General features: G+C 33.8%; 1 protein-coding gene across 5 annotated transcripts in view; it reads left to right on the forward strand.

The window, feature by feature from the left end:
• STRN3 (striatin 3) overlaps positions 1 to 17,743 on the forward strand; it is a 51,919-nt gene that overhangs the window by 21,279 nt on the left and 12,897 nt on the right. Inside the window, exons 4-10 of one of the 5 annotated variants that reach the window (XM_015864938.1) lie at positions 59 to 140; positions 443 to 622; positions 1,048 to 1,180; positions 1,778 to 1,919; positions 5,740 to 5,850; positions 11,265 to 11,405; positions 15,716 to 15,849. In XM_015864938.1, the coding sequence (XP_015720424.1) occupies positions 59 to 140; positions 443 to 622; positions 1,048 to 1,180; positions 1,778 to 1,919; positions 5,740 to 5,850; positions 11,265 to 11,405; positions 15,716 to 15,849 (923 nt within the window). The remainder of the gene's footprint in view (positions 1 to 58; positions 141 to 442; positions 623 to 1,047; positions 1,181 to 1,777; positions 1,920 to 5,739; positions 5,851 to 11,264; positions 11,406 to 15,715; positions 15,850 to 17,743) is intronic. The other 4 variants (XM_015864939.1, XM_015864942.1, XM_015864941.1 and 1 more) reach the window with 4 other exon arrangements.

The following is a 17,743-nucleotide window of genomic DNA, read 5'->3' on the forward strand; positions in this document are numbered from 1 at the left end:
CAAAACCACAAAAAAAACCTTCTGAAAACCAGTAACTGCAAATGGTGCTGTCTTTCAGAAGAAACCAAAGATACGGAGGTTCCTGCAGTACCTCAAAATAGCCAACTCACCTGGAAGCAAGGCAGGCAGTTACTAAGACAGTAAGTAGCATTGTTGGAATGTTGGTGTATTCATGCTTTTTCCTGAGGTCTCAGGAGCTGTGTATGTGCATACTTTTTGATTTGGAGTAGTTGAGGTGGTCGCACGGTGGACCATGATGCAGGAGTTTGTAGTTTTGATCTTTAAACAGTGTACGTGGAGCTTTTTTGTGTGAGATGGACAGAGATAAAGCTTATCTTTTGTAAAATATATTATAGTAGTATTAATTTCTAAGTGTCAGTTCAGATTTATTTCCTTTTTCCATCAACTGTGCTTTCTTCTTTCTCCTTTTAATATATATTAGGTATCTTCAGGAAGTAGGTTATACAGATACGATATTGGATGTACGCTCCCAGCGGGTAAGGTCTTTGCTTGGGCTCTCCAATTCAGAACCAAATGGTTCAGTAGAGACAAAGAATTTAGAGCAGATCCTCAATGGGGGCGAATCTCCTTCATCAAAACAAAAGGGACAGGAAATCAAAAGGTAAGTGAGGAGGTGAGAAATGCGTGTAGTTTAAGTTTGTCTATGTAGTCATTTTAATGTACCAAAGTTCGCGAAGAACTTCAGACTCTCAATTCTCTGAACTGTGAGCGTAGCTAACTACAAATGATTATGAACTTCATTGAAACTGATTGTATGCCTTGCATGGGAAAGATAGGGTTGTATGACATGTATTCAGATTCAGTGCAGCTTTGGAATTAACATTTTAAGGAAAGTTACAGCTGAGTGATGTAACTTGAAGAATTAGACTGCTGTAGAAACTTCATACAGTCATTTCTTGGTTTTTGCTAGTTTTTAAAATTGTTGAGCTGTTGAGTCAGACAGCCATTGTGTTAATGTTAATGAATCTCCCAAAAATCTCATGAGCAAGTAAAACTCTCTCCTTGTTAATTTTTTTGTTTTTGTAGGAACTCTGGTGATGTTCTTGAAACATTTAACTTCTTAGAAAATGCGGATGATAGTGATGAAGAAGAGGAGAGTGACATGATAGAAGATATTGCAGAAGGAAAAGAGAAGCACCGGATAAATAAGAAACACAAAGTAAAAAAACAATTTTAAGATATTGTTTTGCATGCACAAACTCTTATCTTAAAAGGGAAATATCTTTCCCTTTTTTCCCTAGATAGTTAAAATTATGTCCTTTCTCTTATTCCATGCTAGAAAATTCTTTCACTGTGATTTTTTTTTTTTTCACACAAGGAGGTTGATTTAGGGCAGTTATACCGCCAATTTTCTGTAGTATTCTGTAGTGTGGAAGTGCCTACGGCTGCCTTGAATTTTCATAAGTAACTCAGCTGTCATTCAACATTATCTCAGCTTAGTGTAAGTTTGAATGTCCCAGTTTGACTTGTTAGGAAGGTTTTTGCACTGTACCTGTAGTTAATAACTTGTACATCTAGTACAAGTTGTTGCTAAACCTCATGTCAGTATTCTTTTCTAATGATTACTTTACTGTGCTGCTCTCTTTTCTTCTGTAGTTGTTGTAAACAACTCTAGTTCTGTGTGGATTTGAATGTGTTTCATGTTGAAAATAAAGCAAAGTCTTCAATGAGCATAATCGCTATCATTTATAATTAAACATTTGAGTAGATAAAGGTTGGTGGTTAAAATGCAGAAATGTTCTTCATTTGATTGCAGATTGGTAATGAAGGTTTAGCTGCTGACCTTACTGATGATCCCGATACTGAAGAAGCCTTGAAAGAATTTGATTTTTTAGTGACAGCTGAAGATGGTGAGGGAGCTGGAGAAGCCCGAAGTTCTGGAGATGGAACAGAGTGGGGTAAGATGCTAACAAAACAATTTAGAAATGAAGTAATACTTGTTCATGACAGTACAGTACCTTCACAAGTTGCATGGGTGTGCGGATGGTTGTGATGCTGGTTATTAGCTATAAATGTATTGAATGTTGAAGCTTCCATATTTTATGTTATTTTAGTTGACAGAAATATAATTATACTTCCAAATGTTTTGCTTTTGATTCCAGAAAAATCCAATTAAAGGAATATATTGCTTGAATAAGACCAGGATTCTGAATGTTTTTGTATTTGAATTAAATTGGCTTTTGAATTTTGATTTGTGTTCTGTTTTTGTGATAGGGAGCTTTAGACTTGCGTTCAGCTTAAATTAATTTCTTTGGTGCCCTTGTAAAAATTAATTTTGAAGGTACCAAGGATTAGAAAGTGTTTGTTGCTTGGAAATAGCATCAAAAAGTCAATAACCCTTTCTTTTAAATTTTTTTCCAAGCTCATCTTTGTTTCTAGTTGGAAGGTGAAGGCATGCAAGTTGTACTACATACATAATACTACATACTTTTGGTAGTATTTACTGGGATTTAGAAGCATTTTAGTTGCCTTTAAAGACTATGTCATTTGACTAGTGTATTGGTCTTTTTATTTAGCCAAGCAGGCAGGTCTGTCAGTATGAGAATTCTCTTAGGCCCTGAAGCCAAGGTTCTGATTTTGAATTTGCACTTTCCTTTCAAATATTGAGTGCAAAGAATTCTGGTTTCTGAATCAGTCTTACCAGTATGATGTATAGGAAGACATACATAGCACTTCTTTTCTTTCATGATGTAGCTCTGTTTTCTTCTCAGTGTTTTTTTCCACTTTCAGGATTTCCTGTCACTAGCATCCCTACCATTCCTTGTTCTAGTGAGGATTCAGGCTCTCTGATAAAAATGCAAAGAACTAATGTTTCCAAGTATATTTCTTGATAGAGCTTTTAATATAAGGAAATCAAACGTAGCCTATTTTTGCTTTCAATAGTTAATCGTCAAAGTAGTATCAGTAGGTCTAACTCCAGATATGCCAAAACTTTTCATTACTAAATTTGATGGTTACGTTTGTGCTGTTAGAAACTTCTGCAAATCAGCCAGCCACTGAATATGGGCATTTTCCTTTTTCCCTATAATACACTTATTATAAGCACATTCTTCCTATTTATAAATACCTGATTTAATGTACTTAAATTGTTTTGAGTTATTGTGTTATAAAGTCTCTGTCATGTGATATTTTGCTAGGAATGGTTTATCTTCAGAATAGTGAAAGATGAGCAAATTTAAGCAATTTAAAACAAGGTATACCATTTTTCATTGAAAAATGAATGTAATTGTCAATTAGAATTTTATGCTTTGTAGTGAAACAGGATCTAGAAAAGGATCGTCATGTAAGTTCTGTTTGCTTAGGCAAAAGAAAATTAAAGCAAATGTTAACAGTTTGTATGCTACACATTACAAGTGTTATGCATCAAGTAGTCATCTTGTTTTGCTTATGATTTTCATGTCTAGCATGTTAATCAATGAATTTTTCCTCTCTGTAAAACACATTCTTTTTATGTAACAATGTGAGTCAAACTGCTCAGAATTCTAAACGGGAGAGGGACTGGAATTGAAATTCCCTTGGGTCATTTTTTAAAAATAATGAAATTTGAGGGGGGGAAAGGAGCCTCTACTGAGTGATATTGGCTGTTGGGCATTCTGGATCCTCTGTATGGTCTTGGTGCCAATTAGTGTGGATTATAACCTCTATGGGTGACTTGAGGAAGTTTACTATTAGAAGAGACTTCTGGATGTCTTCCAGTTATGTGACTTTGTTATGAAAAGGGTGAGTGTAGGCATAACTGAGGGAAACACTGTTAGGTTTTCCAGTAATCTGAAAATCATTTGAGAGCCTCCCTGTTTCATATGAGGTATAATTTTAATTAGTTTTCTATTTCTGACCTATGTTTCAGTAGCCAACAGTAGTGTTTTTGAATATTTGTTTGCAAGCTTGTTTTTCCTGTTTTCTAACCAAGTTACCCCAGTTCTTTCCAGTTCATTGCCTCTTGAACTTTCAGTATCAACACAGATACTGGATGTTATTCCTGTCTTGTCACTGAGTTATGTTCTCCTGGTTTCATATGTCGCACCTCTTAAAACGTCCCAGAATTATATACAAGAATGTTTTGGTTTCTTTTTTTATTCATGCAACACCATTACATTTTTGTTACACATGTTCTGCTTTTTAGTTGGGTTTTGTTAAATGCTTATTTGTACTGCTACAACCTACTTCATTATTTTCATTCTATTAATGTTTTTTGGACTATTGTTTGTTTTTGTTCCTCACTGAATTTCCTTTTTGTTTGTGTGTTGGGGGGAAAAGGATTGTTTGCTTGTTTATCAATTTCCTTCCCAATTTCTTTGCACATACCTTCTGTCGTCTTTTTGTGCCTCATGTGTTTCCCGAATACGTGGTAATTTTCTGCCACTGTTTTGACCCCGTATTCATAAAGGTTGAGATCTTTCTGTTTGCAGTTTGGTAGCTGTGGCAGTAGTTTGGTGTAAGATGTAATCCTTCAGTTTCCTTTTCCATAGATCCTTATAGACAATTCTTGAAATTTCCCCATAGTGTTCTATTTCCTGCCTTCCCCATCATTATGGTTTCTGTATATCACCTCTTTATCAACTTTCTTTTTCATTTTCTGCCCCTTCTGAATGATGTTCTTTCTATAAATTTGTCTGCATCCTAGAATGTATTCATGTTCTTGTTATGTTTTATCATGAAACATTTGTATGTAGGCTGACTCTTACTGGTTTTACTGTTCTGCTATCTAAGTGCCTTTCTTTCTCTGGTGCATATGGATCCTCTTGTGCGCTTCTGTGAATCAAATGGCAATAATATCAAAAGTTGCTGTTTTGTGGAGACACTGATATTGTAGGTATAGCTGGAAGTTGGGAACCAAATAACTATTATTATGTTTAAAAACATAATAAACAATGTTTGATTGATGTTTAGTTGTTTCTCAGACGAGGTCCTTCTGCAAGTGTTACCTTTACCTTGTCTTGGAAACTAGTTTATCCATTTCCTACTGTAGCCTTTCCAGAAGGGTTTGAGACAGCTGAGAAATTTGGAGACTTGCTGTGAACATTAAATAACTTTCCAATATTTGTCAAATGGAAAAAGTTGTCTTCTGAAATGCCTGTGGAATGTGGTATTTTTGCTTTTTCCAGTGTGTAGATGCTGAAATGCAGTGGGAAGTCAACTTAATTCACTTACGTGAATTACTTTTATCAATCTTCATTTAAAATGCTATTTTTCATAGACTTGTTTCTCTGGTTATGTGTAGGACCAAGACTTCTTTCTTGTGCATGTAGAATGAGTGTGAGAGGATGCATGGTGGTCTTCATGAATAAACTGGTCTGACTTACTCAGCTCGCATTTTCATGAGTAATACAGCATGAATACTTTTATTTGCTTGTTTAACACTGGCTGAATAATTTCTTAACACTGTCTTTCTAAAGATGCAGTAATCTTTCTGAACACCAATGAATTTTTCTGTATTTTCAAGTATGTAACATAAAAAGTTACTTATTAAGCTTAATTTGTTTGCTCTGTAGTAACAAATTAATACACAATTTGCAATTGTGTAACTGGTACTAAACAGTGTCTTGGAAAACTATGAAACAAGATTTTGTATTTTGTAAACTTTAAACTGAGACTGCACCTTTTAAAGATTTATTAAGAACTTGTATTGATGCTCTTATACAGCTATTATATTAAATAGCCAACAGCTTGCATTGCCAATTGCTGATTTTTTTTCTTTTAATAATATGCTGCATGTAGACAAAGATGACCTGTCCCCAACTGCTGAGGTTTGGGATGTAGACCAGGGACTAATAAGTAAACTGAAGGAACAGTACAAGAAGGAACGAAAGGGGAAGAAAGGGGTAAAGAGTAAGTGCAGATTCTGAATCTTGTAATACAACGCTTTTTTGCCTATCTGTATAGAAGACCTTTTTTTTTTTTTTTTCCTCACGAGTTCTTTTGTTTTTGTTTTTCATTAAATGTTTCTATAATGGGGGCAACCAACTTTAACTTTCTACCTGCTGAATGTGAATATATCAGAGCCTTTATCTACAGTCAGTCTCATCTCAAAGAGGTGTGCTGAAACTGAAATAGGTGAAGAGAAATAACGTGCTTTTTAATGGGAGTACAAAAGTAATGAACAATTGGCATTTTGGGATTATTTGTACTCCAGAAGGTTTTCTGAAAGAACATTTAAGCTTTTTCCACATCTTAAATTAAAATACTGTAGTACTGTTTTGACTGCTGGTTGTTTCAGTGTTTGTTTTGTTATTTGGGTGTTTTGGGGCGTGTCTATTATTTTTTTATTTTTAGTTTTGTTCTTTTTGCCTGTTTGGTTTTACTTTTTTTGCATCATGAGCCTGAATCAAGCTGTAATCGCTATTTATGGGCTGGCAGGGTTGTTTTTTTTTAATTCTTTTTGCAATCTGAGGCAGTGTGAGAATGGAAAAGGCCTGTCATGTGACTATGAACTTTTTTTGTGGCTTCGTTTATTTTGTGGTGCCTTTTACTTTTCTGTGCAGTTTCTAGGTTTTGGCTAATGCTTTACACTTGAAGACTTTACAGACCTGTTGCCCTTTTATGAACTGTGCAAGTTAAACTGAATTTTCAACATTATGTACCTGTAAAAAATTCCATTGTGATTTATATCATCAGCTAGGCAAGTTTTCTAGTGGACACAATGTTACTAAATTGGTCTCTGGAGAAGCTCTTTTGCAGGTGTTATGCTGGGTTTTTGTTTGTTTGTTTGTTTCTTAATCTTTGAGATATTTAAAAGTAAAAAATAGGGTTTGGAAAATTGTGTGAATATGCACTAACTAAATCAGAAGATAATTAAGATATAGCACTTCATTAAAGGATTCTGTAGTCATTAAGGTTTGAAATGATTTTCTAATCGTAATGTACTAATATTCAGTTGATGCATGTTGTTTTTCAGCAGTTCTGCACAACTCTTATGCACATATGCATTCATGCATGTAGACTAATATTTTCAGCCAGAGTACAAAGATTCTTGCCCAGGTTTTGGATTAATTTTTAGAACTTATGGTAGTAATCTGGATGTCACTAAGTATCACTTAATGTATTAGCAAGCATCTGACACTTTCAGATTCATGGTTTCTAGTTAAAAATTGACCTTTCAATTGCTGATGTAATTGAATGGCCTGAATGCACACAGTAAAAGTGTGCAGTTATGGTGGGACGGGTTTGTTTAAATTATTCTGTCTGTAGACTTATGTCAGCTTTTTATTAACACTGAGACTGAAAATAGAAGATCCTCTTTATTTCTCCTTCTAATGCTGGATCTTTCACAATCTTCACACTGCATATTCATCTTTTTGCTCTTAAACATTTTTTTAAGTCCATTGTCAGATTTGTCAGAATTCTCTGAGATCTGTGGCAGTATTTATGGTCATTATGATCAAGTAAGCATTTTCATTACCACCTCTTGCTATGTATTTTTCAGGGGGCACAGTAATAGGGCAGGTGTTCTAATGGATTCTTCTATTGAACGTGTACCTAGTGACTGTACCATAATCTGCAGTTAGACTGATAACTCATGACTTCACGGCCCTGACACGGATGTGGAAACTTAATGGAACAGAAGTTCATTTTATTCATTTTGTTACTTCTGTTGTTTGTTCATATTATGTTTTGAGTGGGACACCTAAACTTAGGTAATCCACTCTTCACAGATAAATCTTAATAAGGTTATTCTTTTTCCTCCATTGTTTTTAAATGTCAGGATAGTCTATCTACTATGTTAAATATTATGTTGAATTCTTTTCTTATTAGAGGAAATTAAAATGAAACAAGACCAAACAAAAAATACCCAACGCTTTAATTGCCTTTATAATATCAACAGTAAAATAACTCAAAGTCTGGCTGTTGAGGTTGGGCAGTGGAGTTGGGTTTGTTTGCTTTGTTTCTGTCTGTAATATTAAAACCATTCACGTGATATTCTAGACTGAATTGTGAAAGATAAGAAGTGTAGTTTCCACAAGACTGTTTTCTTGAAAGCTTGCCTTTTCCACTAATAAGTTGAATTTAAGATGTGAGACATTGTCCCCAAGTTTGATAAACCAGTAAGCTTAAGCAAATCAGAGACTGACTGTTTTTCAGATATAATTTGTCAACTTTTCACAGCGTGATTGTGGAGATGAGGAATGTCTCTTCTGATAGAATCCACTCAGATTAATAATTCTCAGCAATATAGTGATATAGAGTTCACATCTTTATGTTAAAATTAAGATCCTTTACGGATTTTTATTCCCCCTTTCCCTCCCTCATCACTTACTCATCTTTGCTTTTCCTTTTCTTGAGTCTCAAATGAATTGTTCTTTATTTATGGAATGATTTGGATTTTACTATCTTCATTGCATTATATGTTGATGCAGAAGGCTCAGGCTGCAACTTCTTGGAGGCAGTGGAAATCTGTTTGAGTTCTTATTCAGCACAGAGAAGCTACTGCTTTTGACCTTATTTACTTTTGACTTCTGGAGAAGGAAATGAGATTTGAGGTGTTCTTTAAGTCCTTTTTTTCTTCTGTTTACTGAGGTGATGCCTTGAAATGTAGCTGCTTACGCAGTGTCAGCACATTTTTAAGGATTAAAATCTTTGTAACATTTAGCGTACTTAAACAGTGATATGAAGGCAAGTAATCTGAAAGCAGAAATCTCATACAGTGCGTATGTCAGGAAGACAGTCACAGAATAAAGACTTTTTTTAGCATGAATTACAGGGAAGTTATTGAAAATAACAGGTGCTTGTTTGTTCAGTGTTTCTACCTCTTTTGTGGCGGATTGAGGGCTGTTCTGAGATGATTCCTGTAAGTAAGCTTGCTGAAAAGCACTGCAAGGCAAGACTGATAATTCCATTGTTAAGGACATAATAAATGACTGACTGGTTCAAGGTAGCATTTGGAACCAGAGTGAGCTGGATTATTGTCAGTTTTTCCTCTGAGTGTGCTCTAATACAGACTTCTTATTCCCATATGTTTGAGGTGAAGGGATGGGGATAAATATGAGGATAAAATTTGTATACACATCAAGAAGACTAATTAATTAATCTTCTGGAGAATGAAGAGTGTTTTCAAGTAAACATCTCAGGGTACCAGTCATGACTTTTATCATGTAATCTAGTGGTTACTTCTTAATATTTTCAAGAATATATCTTCTGTTGATAGCTTCAGATAGGTGACTGGCTGACAACCAGCTGGAAAAGATACAAAACAGATTTGTGGTCTGAATGGTTGAAACCCAATCATTTAACGGTACTTTTAAAAAATTATTATTATTAAATGAGATCTCACTGGCTGACTGCAATTAACTGTTGTACCTTTCAAATGAGATCTTATCCCTGTTAGTGTAGCAGCTATCAGAAACAAGTGTTGTTGGAAAGGAGACATTCCTCGTACTAGTGAGGAACAACATCTTTCACTTCTTTGGAGTATCTTTTTAGACCTGTCCTCTTCAGGTCAAATGTAGTTCATTTCAGTCTGCAGATCTCTTCAGAAAGTGATGAGAGGATGTGATAGAATAGGTCATCCAATAGAAGGTAGTTGTGCACTGTAACTGTAGTGTGTAGTTAGAAATGTAGTTGGAAGTTTGTTTCAGTTGCCCAATAAAGGAAGTTATTTTAAGAACTTTCTCTTTAACATTTGTGTGTGATAAGTGCTTATGACACAGACTTTGTTTCCCTCCAGTCTAGCTGCTTCCTTTGCTTTCCAAACTAACTGGAATGAAATCTTTTCTGTTTATGCATTTAAAGGAATGTTGTGTGTTCCCATTAGTAATGCTGTTTGAAAGAAATGTTTATCTGCTTTCACTGTCTCCTTCAAAATTCAAGTAGGTCTCTGTATTAATCCTTGCTTTTTTTTTTATCCGTGTCTTAAAGTAATAATAATATTGCTTTACTTCTGGGTTTATTGGAAAACGATTCTACATAAGGATTAGAACCAAGAAAGAAAATGTTAAGTATTTCATACTTCTTTATCTGAGATCATAGGTTTCTAGACTCATCATTACATAAGTGCAATGAAACCTAGCCATTCAAGATACATGCTACATAGGGGAGACTTAAGGAAGCCAGTTTTATTCTCAAACCATTATGAGTAGGAGCTTTCATAGGTATGATAAACAATGAACAGCAAGTGTGTTTTAGAATTCAGCTACTTAAATTATTTTGCTTTTGAGAAGTGATCTGTAAATCTAGTGTTTACCTCTTACTGGGTCATTAAGTGAAGGCTTTGTTTTGGTTTGTATCTTCTAATAGGAGTGACGTGTCAACTCAGAGTGTAATAAAATGCTTCCTAATGCATACTTCACCAAAAATTGATTTGTTAGAAATTACTTATGCTCTGTAATATGCATGTAGAAGTAGTAAAACTTTGTAGAGGGTTTTAAAGAGAAATACATAACATAAGCATTTTAGTTTGTTTATAATATAATTGCCAATGCTACCTGTGAGGACTTCCTTTTGATTAAAGCTAGTAAAGTGTCCTTGTAGCAGGAGTCTGTTGCTGAAATTTCACTTATGGTTAAAGCTTTTATTTTTAATGGAAGCTAGAAGTTGAAAACATAAGTGAATTTAATTAAAATATTTTTAATTAGAACCTACTGTTTTTGTTAGCTAGAATCTGTATTATGAAATTAATGCACATAATTTAATATATTTTATTTCTAGAGGCAGGCTTATTTAATGAATTCAATGCACATTTGCATTTTCATTTAGTGGTGGTTATGTATTTTAATAAACAATTTATACAACTCAAATACCATTCAAAACCAGGGAAAGTTAATTGTTTGTTGCAACCCCCCCACCCCGTCCTCTCCGATTATGATTTATTTATACTTTCCCCCCTCATTTGTGAGCTTATCTTTCATTTTCAATCTTTCTCAATGTTCAGTTGTCTAGTATAGGTAGTTCTGTATTAGCAAGTGTTTAATTCATGTGTATTTTTATAATTGTGTTCTTTTGATGTTTGGCTTCTCACAAGGGCTGTATGATGAATTTTTCTCTCCTACAGGAAATGATAAAATAGATGAACAGAATACAAAACATTTGGTTTTTGATCTGGTGAATTCAGACTGTTTGCATGTAACTACTCTTGATTTCCAAAAGATCAATTGTATTTATATACAAAGACAAAAGCAAAGCATTTTGTTTATTTTAAGGAGGTCCCATCAGTAATTTTTCTTGTTTGCTTAGTTTAATGGATTTTTAGACTTCTGTCAAGTCAAGCGGTAGCAATCAAATGAATTTTTGCTGCTGACGTTAATTTACAGGAGTCAACAGGACAAAACTTCAAGACATGATAGCAGATCTGGGCGATGATGAGATACCCCACATCCCTTCAGGAATCATTAATCAATCTAGGTCACCCTCTTCTAGAATGACTGATCATGAAGGTGCAAGAGCAGAGGAAGGTACAAAAAATTCAGCTACTTATTGTATTTCAGGAGATTTCTTGTAGAAGGCACACGCTGTCATTTATTGTCCCCTCTATAAAGCTTAATACAGTTGCAGGTTGCCACATCATTATTATTTACAGGTATTCCCAAATGGTTTCATGAGACTGTAGCTGTGGCTTATTGTTATGGACCTATATTTCCTAAGTATTTTTAAACAATTTCATATACAGCTGTGTGTTCTGAAACTATTTAATATTAAATCATTGTTTGCAGAGCCCGTGTAGCAAAATGTTGTATGACTAGGGTGTTACTGATTGAGGGTTAAAAGGTGAGTATTAGTGTTTGATATCAGTTTGTGTTTTTGAATGAAATTTATAAGTAACTTAAGAGACTAATTAGTCTCTTTGTCCTTAAGCTTCATGTTGATTTACTATTTTTAAATTCTCTTGTCCTATTTTATGTATAATCTTAAGCATTTTTCTATAAAGTATTAGGTCCAGTTTCAGGATTAGCTTGTGCAGTGAAGGTTAGCAGCACAATAACATCCACATAGCCCAAAGTCTTGTTATTGAGCTGTCATCTACAGTTTTAAGGTTTGACTTTTAAAGGAGTACTTTTCAAGATTACAGTACTGTGATATAAATTGTCTGCTTTCAAAAATAAAAGTGCCCAACCAATTTCACATTTTGCTCTTCTAGGGTGATCTTTGAACCATAAGCCCTGGCATGGTATTAGCTATCCCAGAAGTCAAAACAATTTGCATTATTACTGTTGCTGCTTATTGGTTCTTTTGTTTTTCCTTAATCCTTGCTGTTGTCTGTCCTCCCTCACCCTCAAATTTCTGTCTTGTTCTAAGCAGAGAAGTGTAAAGTTTGTGGGGAAGTGTTTTTGTTGCTATCCTGCACTATTACTTTACCTGTTTTCCAGCCTTCTATTTTACTGCCTTCCTTTTCATCTTTATTTATTCATTTACTTATTTATTTTACAATTTAAAGATGCACAAGTATCAAATTAACCTGTAGGATGCAACTGAAAAAAACTAATGGCAAAGTTTCTTTTGCAGAAATCAGTGTTGCATGTACCTTGTAGTATCAAATATGAATGTGGTCTGATGGCATAGAGCTGTCTGGCATCTCAGTAACTATGTAACTGCTACAGTGTATTTTAAATGGCACGTTACGTCATGTCTCTTTTAAAGGCATTATATCTCTAGTAATACAGTATGAAGCAATCCTTCTGAAGAAATAGATTGTAGATTTGAATTTGATAAGGGCTGACTTTTGTTGTGTGGTTCCTGTAGAACAGACTCTGTGCTACACTTCAAATAAAGATTGTCCAAAATGTTTTCAAGTAAACTGCCTTCAGAATTGTATTTCTATCTATTTATGAGCTTGTATGATTATTTCAGTTCAGTTTGCTGTATTAAGAGCAGTAGTATGGATATCTTTATCTGTTAATTGTCGTTTCTCCATAACTTTTTAGCTGGAATAGTAGTGTAAATTTTGCTGTTTTGGTTAGAAATTCAGGAATTCTATCCTGAATATCATGTGGCTTTCTAACTCTGCACAACCCCTATTATAAAAAGATGAAGTTAAGCACACAAGCTTAATTTGCATTCATCCTAAGTCTGCCCTTTGTAAATCTCAGATATTTAATTATCTTAATATGGCTTTTTTTTTTTTTTTTAATTTTTATTTTTTAAATTCAGCTGTAGTCTTCAAGCTAAGGTTTTTTGCAGTCAGTTTTAGGGAACAATTGTATGTCATGCTAGGGCAGGCTAGCGTGATGAATGTTACCAAGCTGTAATGTTCTTGGGGCTGTACTTAAGCTTTATGCTACATTCTGCTATTAAAGTGTTCCAGTTCTGTTACAAATGGAGTGGCTGAGTGGTTGGAAATGCTATTTTCATGTAGAAATTCAAGTAGTTTTTAAGCTCACTTTTTTAGTTGGGTTTTTTTTTGTTTTTTTTTTTTTAACTTGGTGAAGTTGAGAGGATCAGAATAGAAACAATAAGTTGTGTTAGAACTGTGGTTCCAATTTTAACTATGATTCTCATTGGCCAGGAGTGTATATTTTACATTCTAAAATTTTTATTTCTACTCAAGTTCAGGTTTAAAAATGAGAAAATTGTTATGCTGTAATAACATTTTGTAGTCTCGGCCATTAAAAATAAGTTTCTGTTTTGATGTAGTGCATATCTTCAGAAATAGAGCGTACAGCATTAATCTGAGCCTTGATTCTACCTCCAGTATATTGTGTAAAGAGTTATTTTTGTTGTTTTTTTTATTTTGTGGAAATAATCTCTTTTTTAATAAGAAAAACATTTGATAATATTTTTTTTTCCATATGCCTATTGATACATGCCCAGGTATGGATCTTTTCTTTTTGTAGCTTTAACTTCATGCATATTTCATTGTATTACTTCTCTGCCATGTACATAAAAAGTATATAAAAAAAAAAATCCCAGTGTTGAAAACCTGTACAACTTGCAAACATTCTTCAGTCTTTAACTGGATGTCGTATTTGCATAAACTTATTTTTAGAACTAATCAAAATGTAGTTATGCTATGTATACTTATTGGCAGCTTTAGTGTTGAGAAATGTGCTTCTACATTTTAGATAGTGTTAACTTAGAAATTTTAAGGAGATGTTGAAATTGATAGGTTTATGTATAGACTTTTACTGTGCAATTTTCAGTGGTAGAGCTTCGCTCATGAAAGCTGTTTTACTAAGCACTGACAGTATTAATCTCATACACTGTTAGGAGGTTAGACTTTGGGAGCTCATTTAAACTATGCGAGCATGTCTTAGGTCAGATAGGACTCACAGCATCACAATGAGGATTGAAAGTGTCCTCAGGTGTAAAATGAGGATGTTGCCTCCTTTCCCTGTGGTCTAGGAAGCTCTGTTTCTCTTATTGTGACTTGGGAGGTTTGGCTTATAAGTGGACCATTGTGTTAGTGAGTGTGGGACTGTCAGGGCAGTGTAGGTGATCCAGGTTTGGAATTTCCAAATAAAGTAAAATTTTTTCTTTTCCCTTCTTTTTTTCTGTCAAAAGAAAACCAAGGAAATCTTGAATATTAAAAAAAAAAAAAAAAAAAAAAAAAAAAAGAAGCTAATTATTATTTGTTTGAGGGTTTCACTGTCTTAAATTATTCCAAAGAATGTTTGTGGTGTTATTTCTAGCTTCATATAGAAATACTGTATCTCACTTTAATTCTAGTCAGATGTTTAGATGGCAAAAAAAAAATAAAAAATTGCATGTGCTAGAGCTTTATTTCTAAGAGGATTAGAAATGTGAAGCACTGTCACAGTGATGCCATAACTCAGTGAAATTTCTGAAGATGTCAAATAAGATTTAATATGCTTTGGAAATGCTTATACTTTACTGAAGTTCCCATTTTGCTGAAGTTGATCTAAAATGCCTATCAGGCATCCCGTTTTTTTTGTTTGTTTGTTTGTTTTTTCACAAAAGAGAAAACTGATAAGTAAAAGCAGCTTCTAATAGTATGCTCAAGTATTAGTTTTTTAGCCTTTAGTCATATTCCTCACCACTAAGTTGGTATTTGGGGATATTGTAGAAGGTGGTAAACAGTATTGTTGATTGTAAAGAATGTGGGTGAATGTTTGAAACTTTATTGTTCAGGTGCTTGTTCAGAATGAATGGTTTGTAGGTAATTTGTATTTATTTATTCTAAATGGCAATTAATAAAAATGTTAAATGTTAACTTGGGGAGGGCACAGGTATTTGAGTTAAGTAGTAGTTGATTTTCAGTTTTAGGAATTTAAAATTACATGTTTAGAGAAAGTAAGATTCACAAATCAGAGATATTACTTTTCTTGAATAATCTGATGACTTGGAGTAGAAGTTTTGCAGGAGACTTTGATCTGAGATAAAAATACTTCATCGTGGAGGCAGAGATATTTGATTAGTATAGAGCACAGAGACCTATTTACAAATGGTGGGAAGGCAGGCAACGAGGTGTAGTCAGTGTAGTATTATTTGGAGATGTAGGACATAGATTTGATATTGAAAAATGATAAAACAAGTCACTTCATTCTTGTTACCTTCTCACATCAAATAATATGTAAATTGTAGAATTACGTACATCTTTGTGGGCAATTTGAAATGAAATTACTGAAATTGTGATGAAGAATTGTGTTTTTAATGTGTTTGCATGTGTGTTCTTTTTTTACTTGGAGTGTAGTATGTGATGTGTACTAGTTCAGTTTTAAACTCTGCTTTGCTTGTTAGTGACAATGCAATTTTTCATCAACGTTTAAATTACTGTACTGAAACTTAAAGAAACTTTTATTCTTTGTAGCTGAGCCAATAACGTTTCCATCTGGAGGAGGCAAGTCATTTATTATGGGTTCTGATGATGTTTTGTTAAGTGTACTGGGCCTTGGAGACCTTGCAGACTTGACAGTAACAAATGATGCAGACTATAGTTATGATGTAAGTGCAATTTTATTTTAAAATTCTTTTTACAGTTTAATAAATGATAGCTTCCCTCTACCCTGTCCCTCTACCCTGAATGTTAACAATGCAGAGAACAGAGCATTTAGTAGCAAGTATTATTTGGGAGGAGAAGGGGGCATCTTTTGGATGTACTGTGCATTTTAGATGATCAAAATTAAGATGACCTGTTTATTTTCTTCTAACAATTTCATTCATATTTTGTAACTGGGGGATGTGTAATGACATATAGTTTGACTCCTTAACATGAATTCCTTTAAATGAAGATGGCAATTATACATTGCAATGGAGTACTGAGAAAACATGGCATAAAACATAAATATTTGTACAAATGTATTGCTCTGCTCCACTCTTCCTGTTTATATGGTGTTAATAGCATAAACTATCTATTACTGTTTATTTTTTATGTAAACTTCTAGGGAGTATTTTCAGCATTACCTAGTGATTTGAGATTGTCATTTACCACGTAAATTAAGTTACTTCCACTGGGGTTTTTCTTTCTTTCTTTTTTTTCTTTTTTAATTGCCTAATAATATTTGACTAGTTAGGGAAAAGTCCAGGTAAGTCTTACATATTGTACCGTGTTTAAAGTATCTTGTTAGTTTTGGGGGTTTTTGTTACAGGGTCTGGAAGTACTTAAGCTGCACGCCATTTTATTTAATCATAGTTGTCCGTAAGTATTTGTAAGTGATAGAAATACTAAATGTTGTCACGAGGTAAATGTTGATACATTCTTTACTGCAAGGTGTTAGGTTGTGTAATTAGATTTCCTGATTGAAAACTGAAAACTTTAAGTGTACATCCTTTTATAAAGATATAAAAAGTTCAATAAAAACACTTTTAAAAATATTTGCCCTATTTCATACATTTATATAATATATTGCCCTGTTCACAGAAAAGATTAGTCTTCAGATTGTCTGATTCATTTTGAATGACACAGCACTTCTGAAAAATCAGATAACTTGAAATCAGAGTTCAGTTTCAGTTCTTTGTCTTATCTGTCTCTGGATTTTACAATCTTCCAAGCTAAATCTGCCATATAATTATATGTAAAAATATATGACAGACAGACAGACTTGAGGATTGTGTGCAATGTGTAGAATATAACACATTAAAAAATAAATTAAATAAATCAGTTAAATCTGTGAATAAGTGGACATGGAAGAAAAGGTTTCTTTAATAATTTCAGTGGTGTACGTGGTTAAGGCAGCTTAAATTTGAAACATTCAGAACTGGTATTAAAACAACACCCCTAACCTGTCGTAGATTACACTGTGGATTATGAAACTGAATAGCTTGGGGTGCTTTCTTACATAGTCTTCTATTGACTTGGTTTACCTCAGAATGCTCTTCCTTGTATATTCTCTGAATACTAATTTGTGTGAAGAAAAAAAAAAACAAACAAACACAAAGCAGTTCAGAATCTCAAAATCAAGGTACTGAACTTCTTGGGTTTTTTGTATTCTCATTTTACCAACAGGTGCTTCAGAGTTCTTGAATTTTCAAGACTCTTTTGCTAAAGGCTGTTGAATTTGAGGGATAAATGGAGTGGTCTCATCAATCCTTAATTATCTGGCAGTTAAAGGAGACAAAAGACGTGAATAAGTGTTTTTGGTGTTTGTTTTTTTTGTTGTTGTTGTTGTTTGTTTTTTTTCATTCGAACTGGATCCTTTACCAAATAGAAATAAGAAGTGACTGACTAGTTGTCATTCAGTTTTCTTTCTTCCTCTCTAGTCTTCCTTTCCTAGTTCTCTTAGGGACTTTGAGTATAGCTGAAAAATGTGTGTTGACTTCTTCTTGTACTTGAGAAGAAAAACTTTTAATACTAACTTGCACAAGTAGGAAGGTTTTCTTAATGCTTTTATATAAGAAG

Source organism: Coturnix japonica, chromosome 5, assembly GCF_001577835.2.
Source record: "Coturnix japonica isolate 7356 chromosome 5, Coturnix japonica 2.1, whole genome shotgun sequence".
Lineage (NCBI taxonomy): Eukaryota > Metazoa > Chordata > Aves > Galliformes > Phasianidae > Coturnix > Coturnix japonica.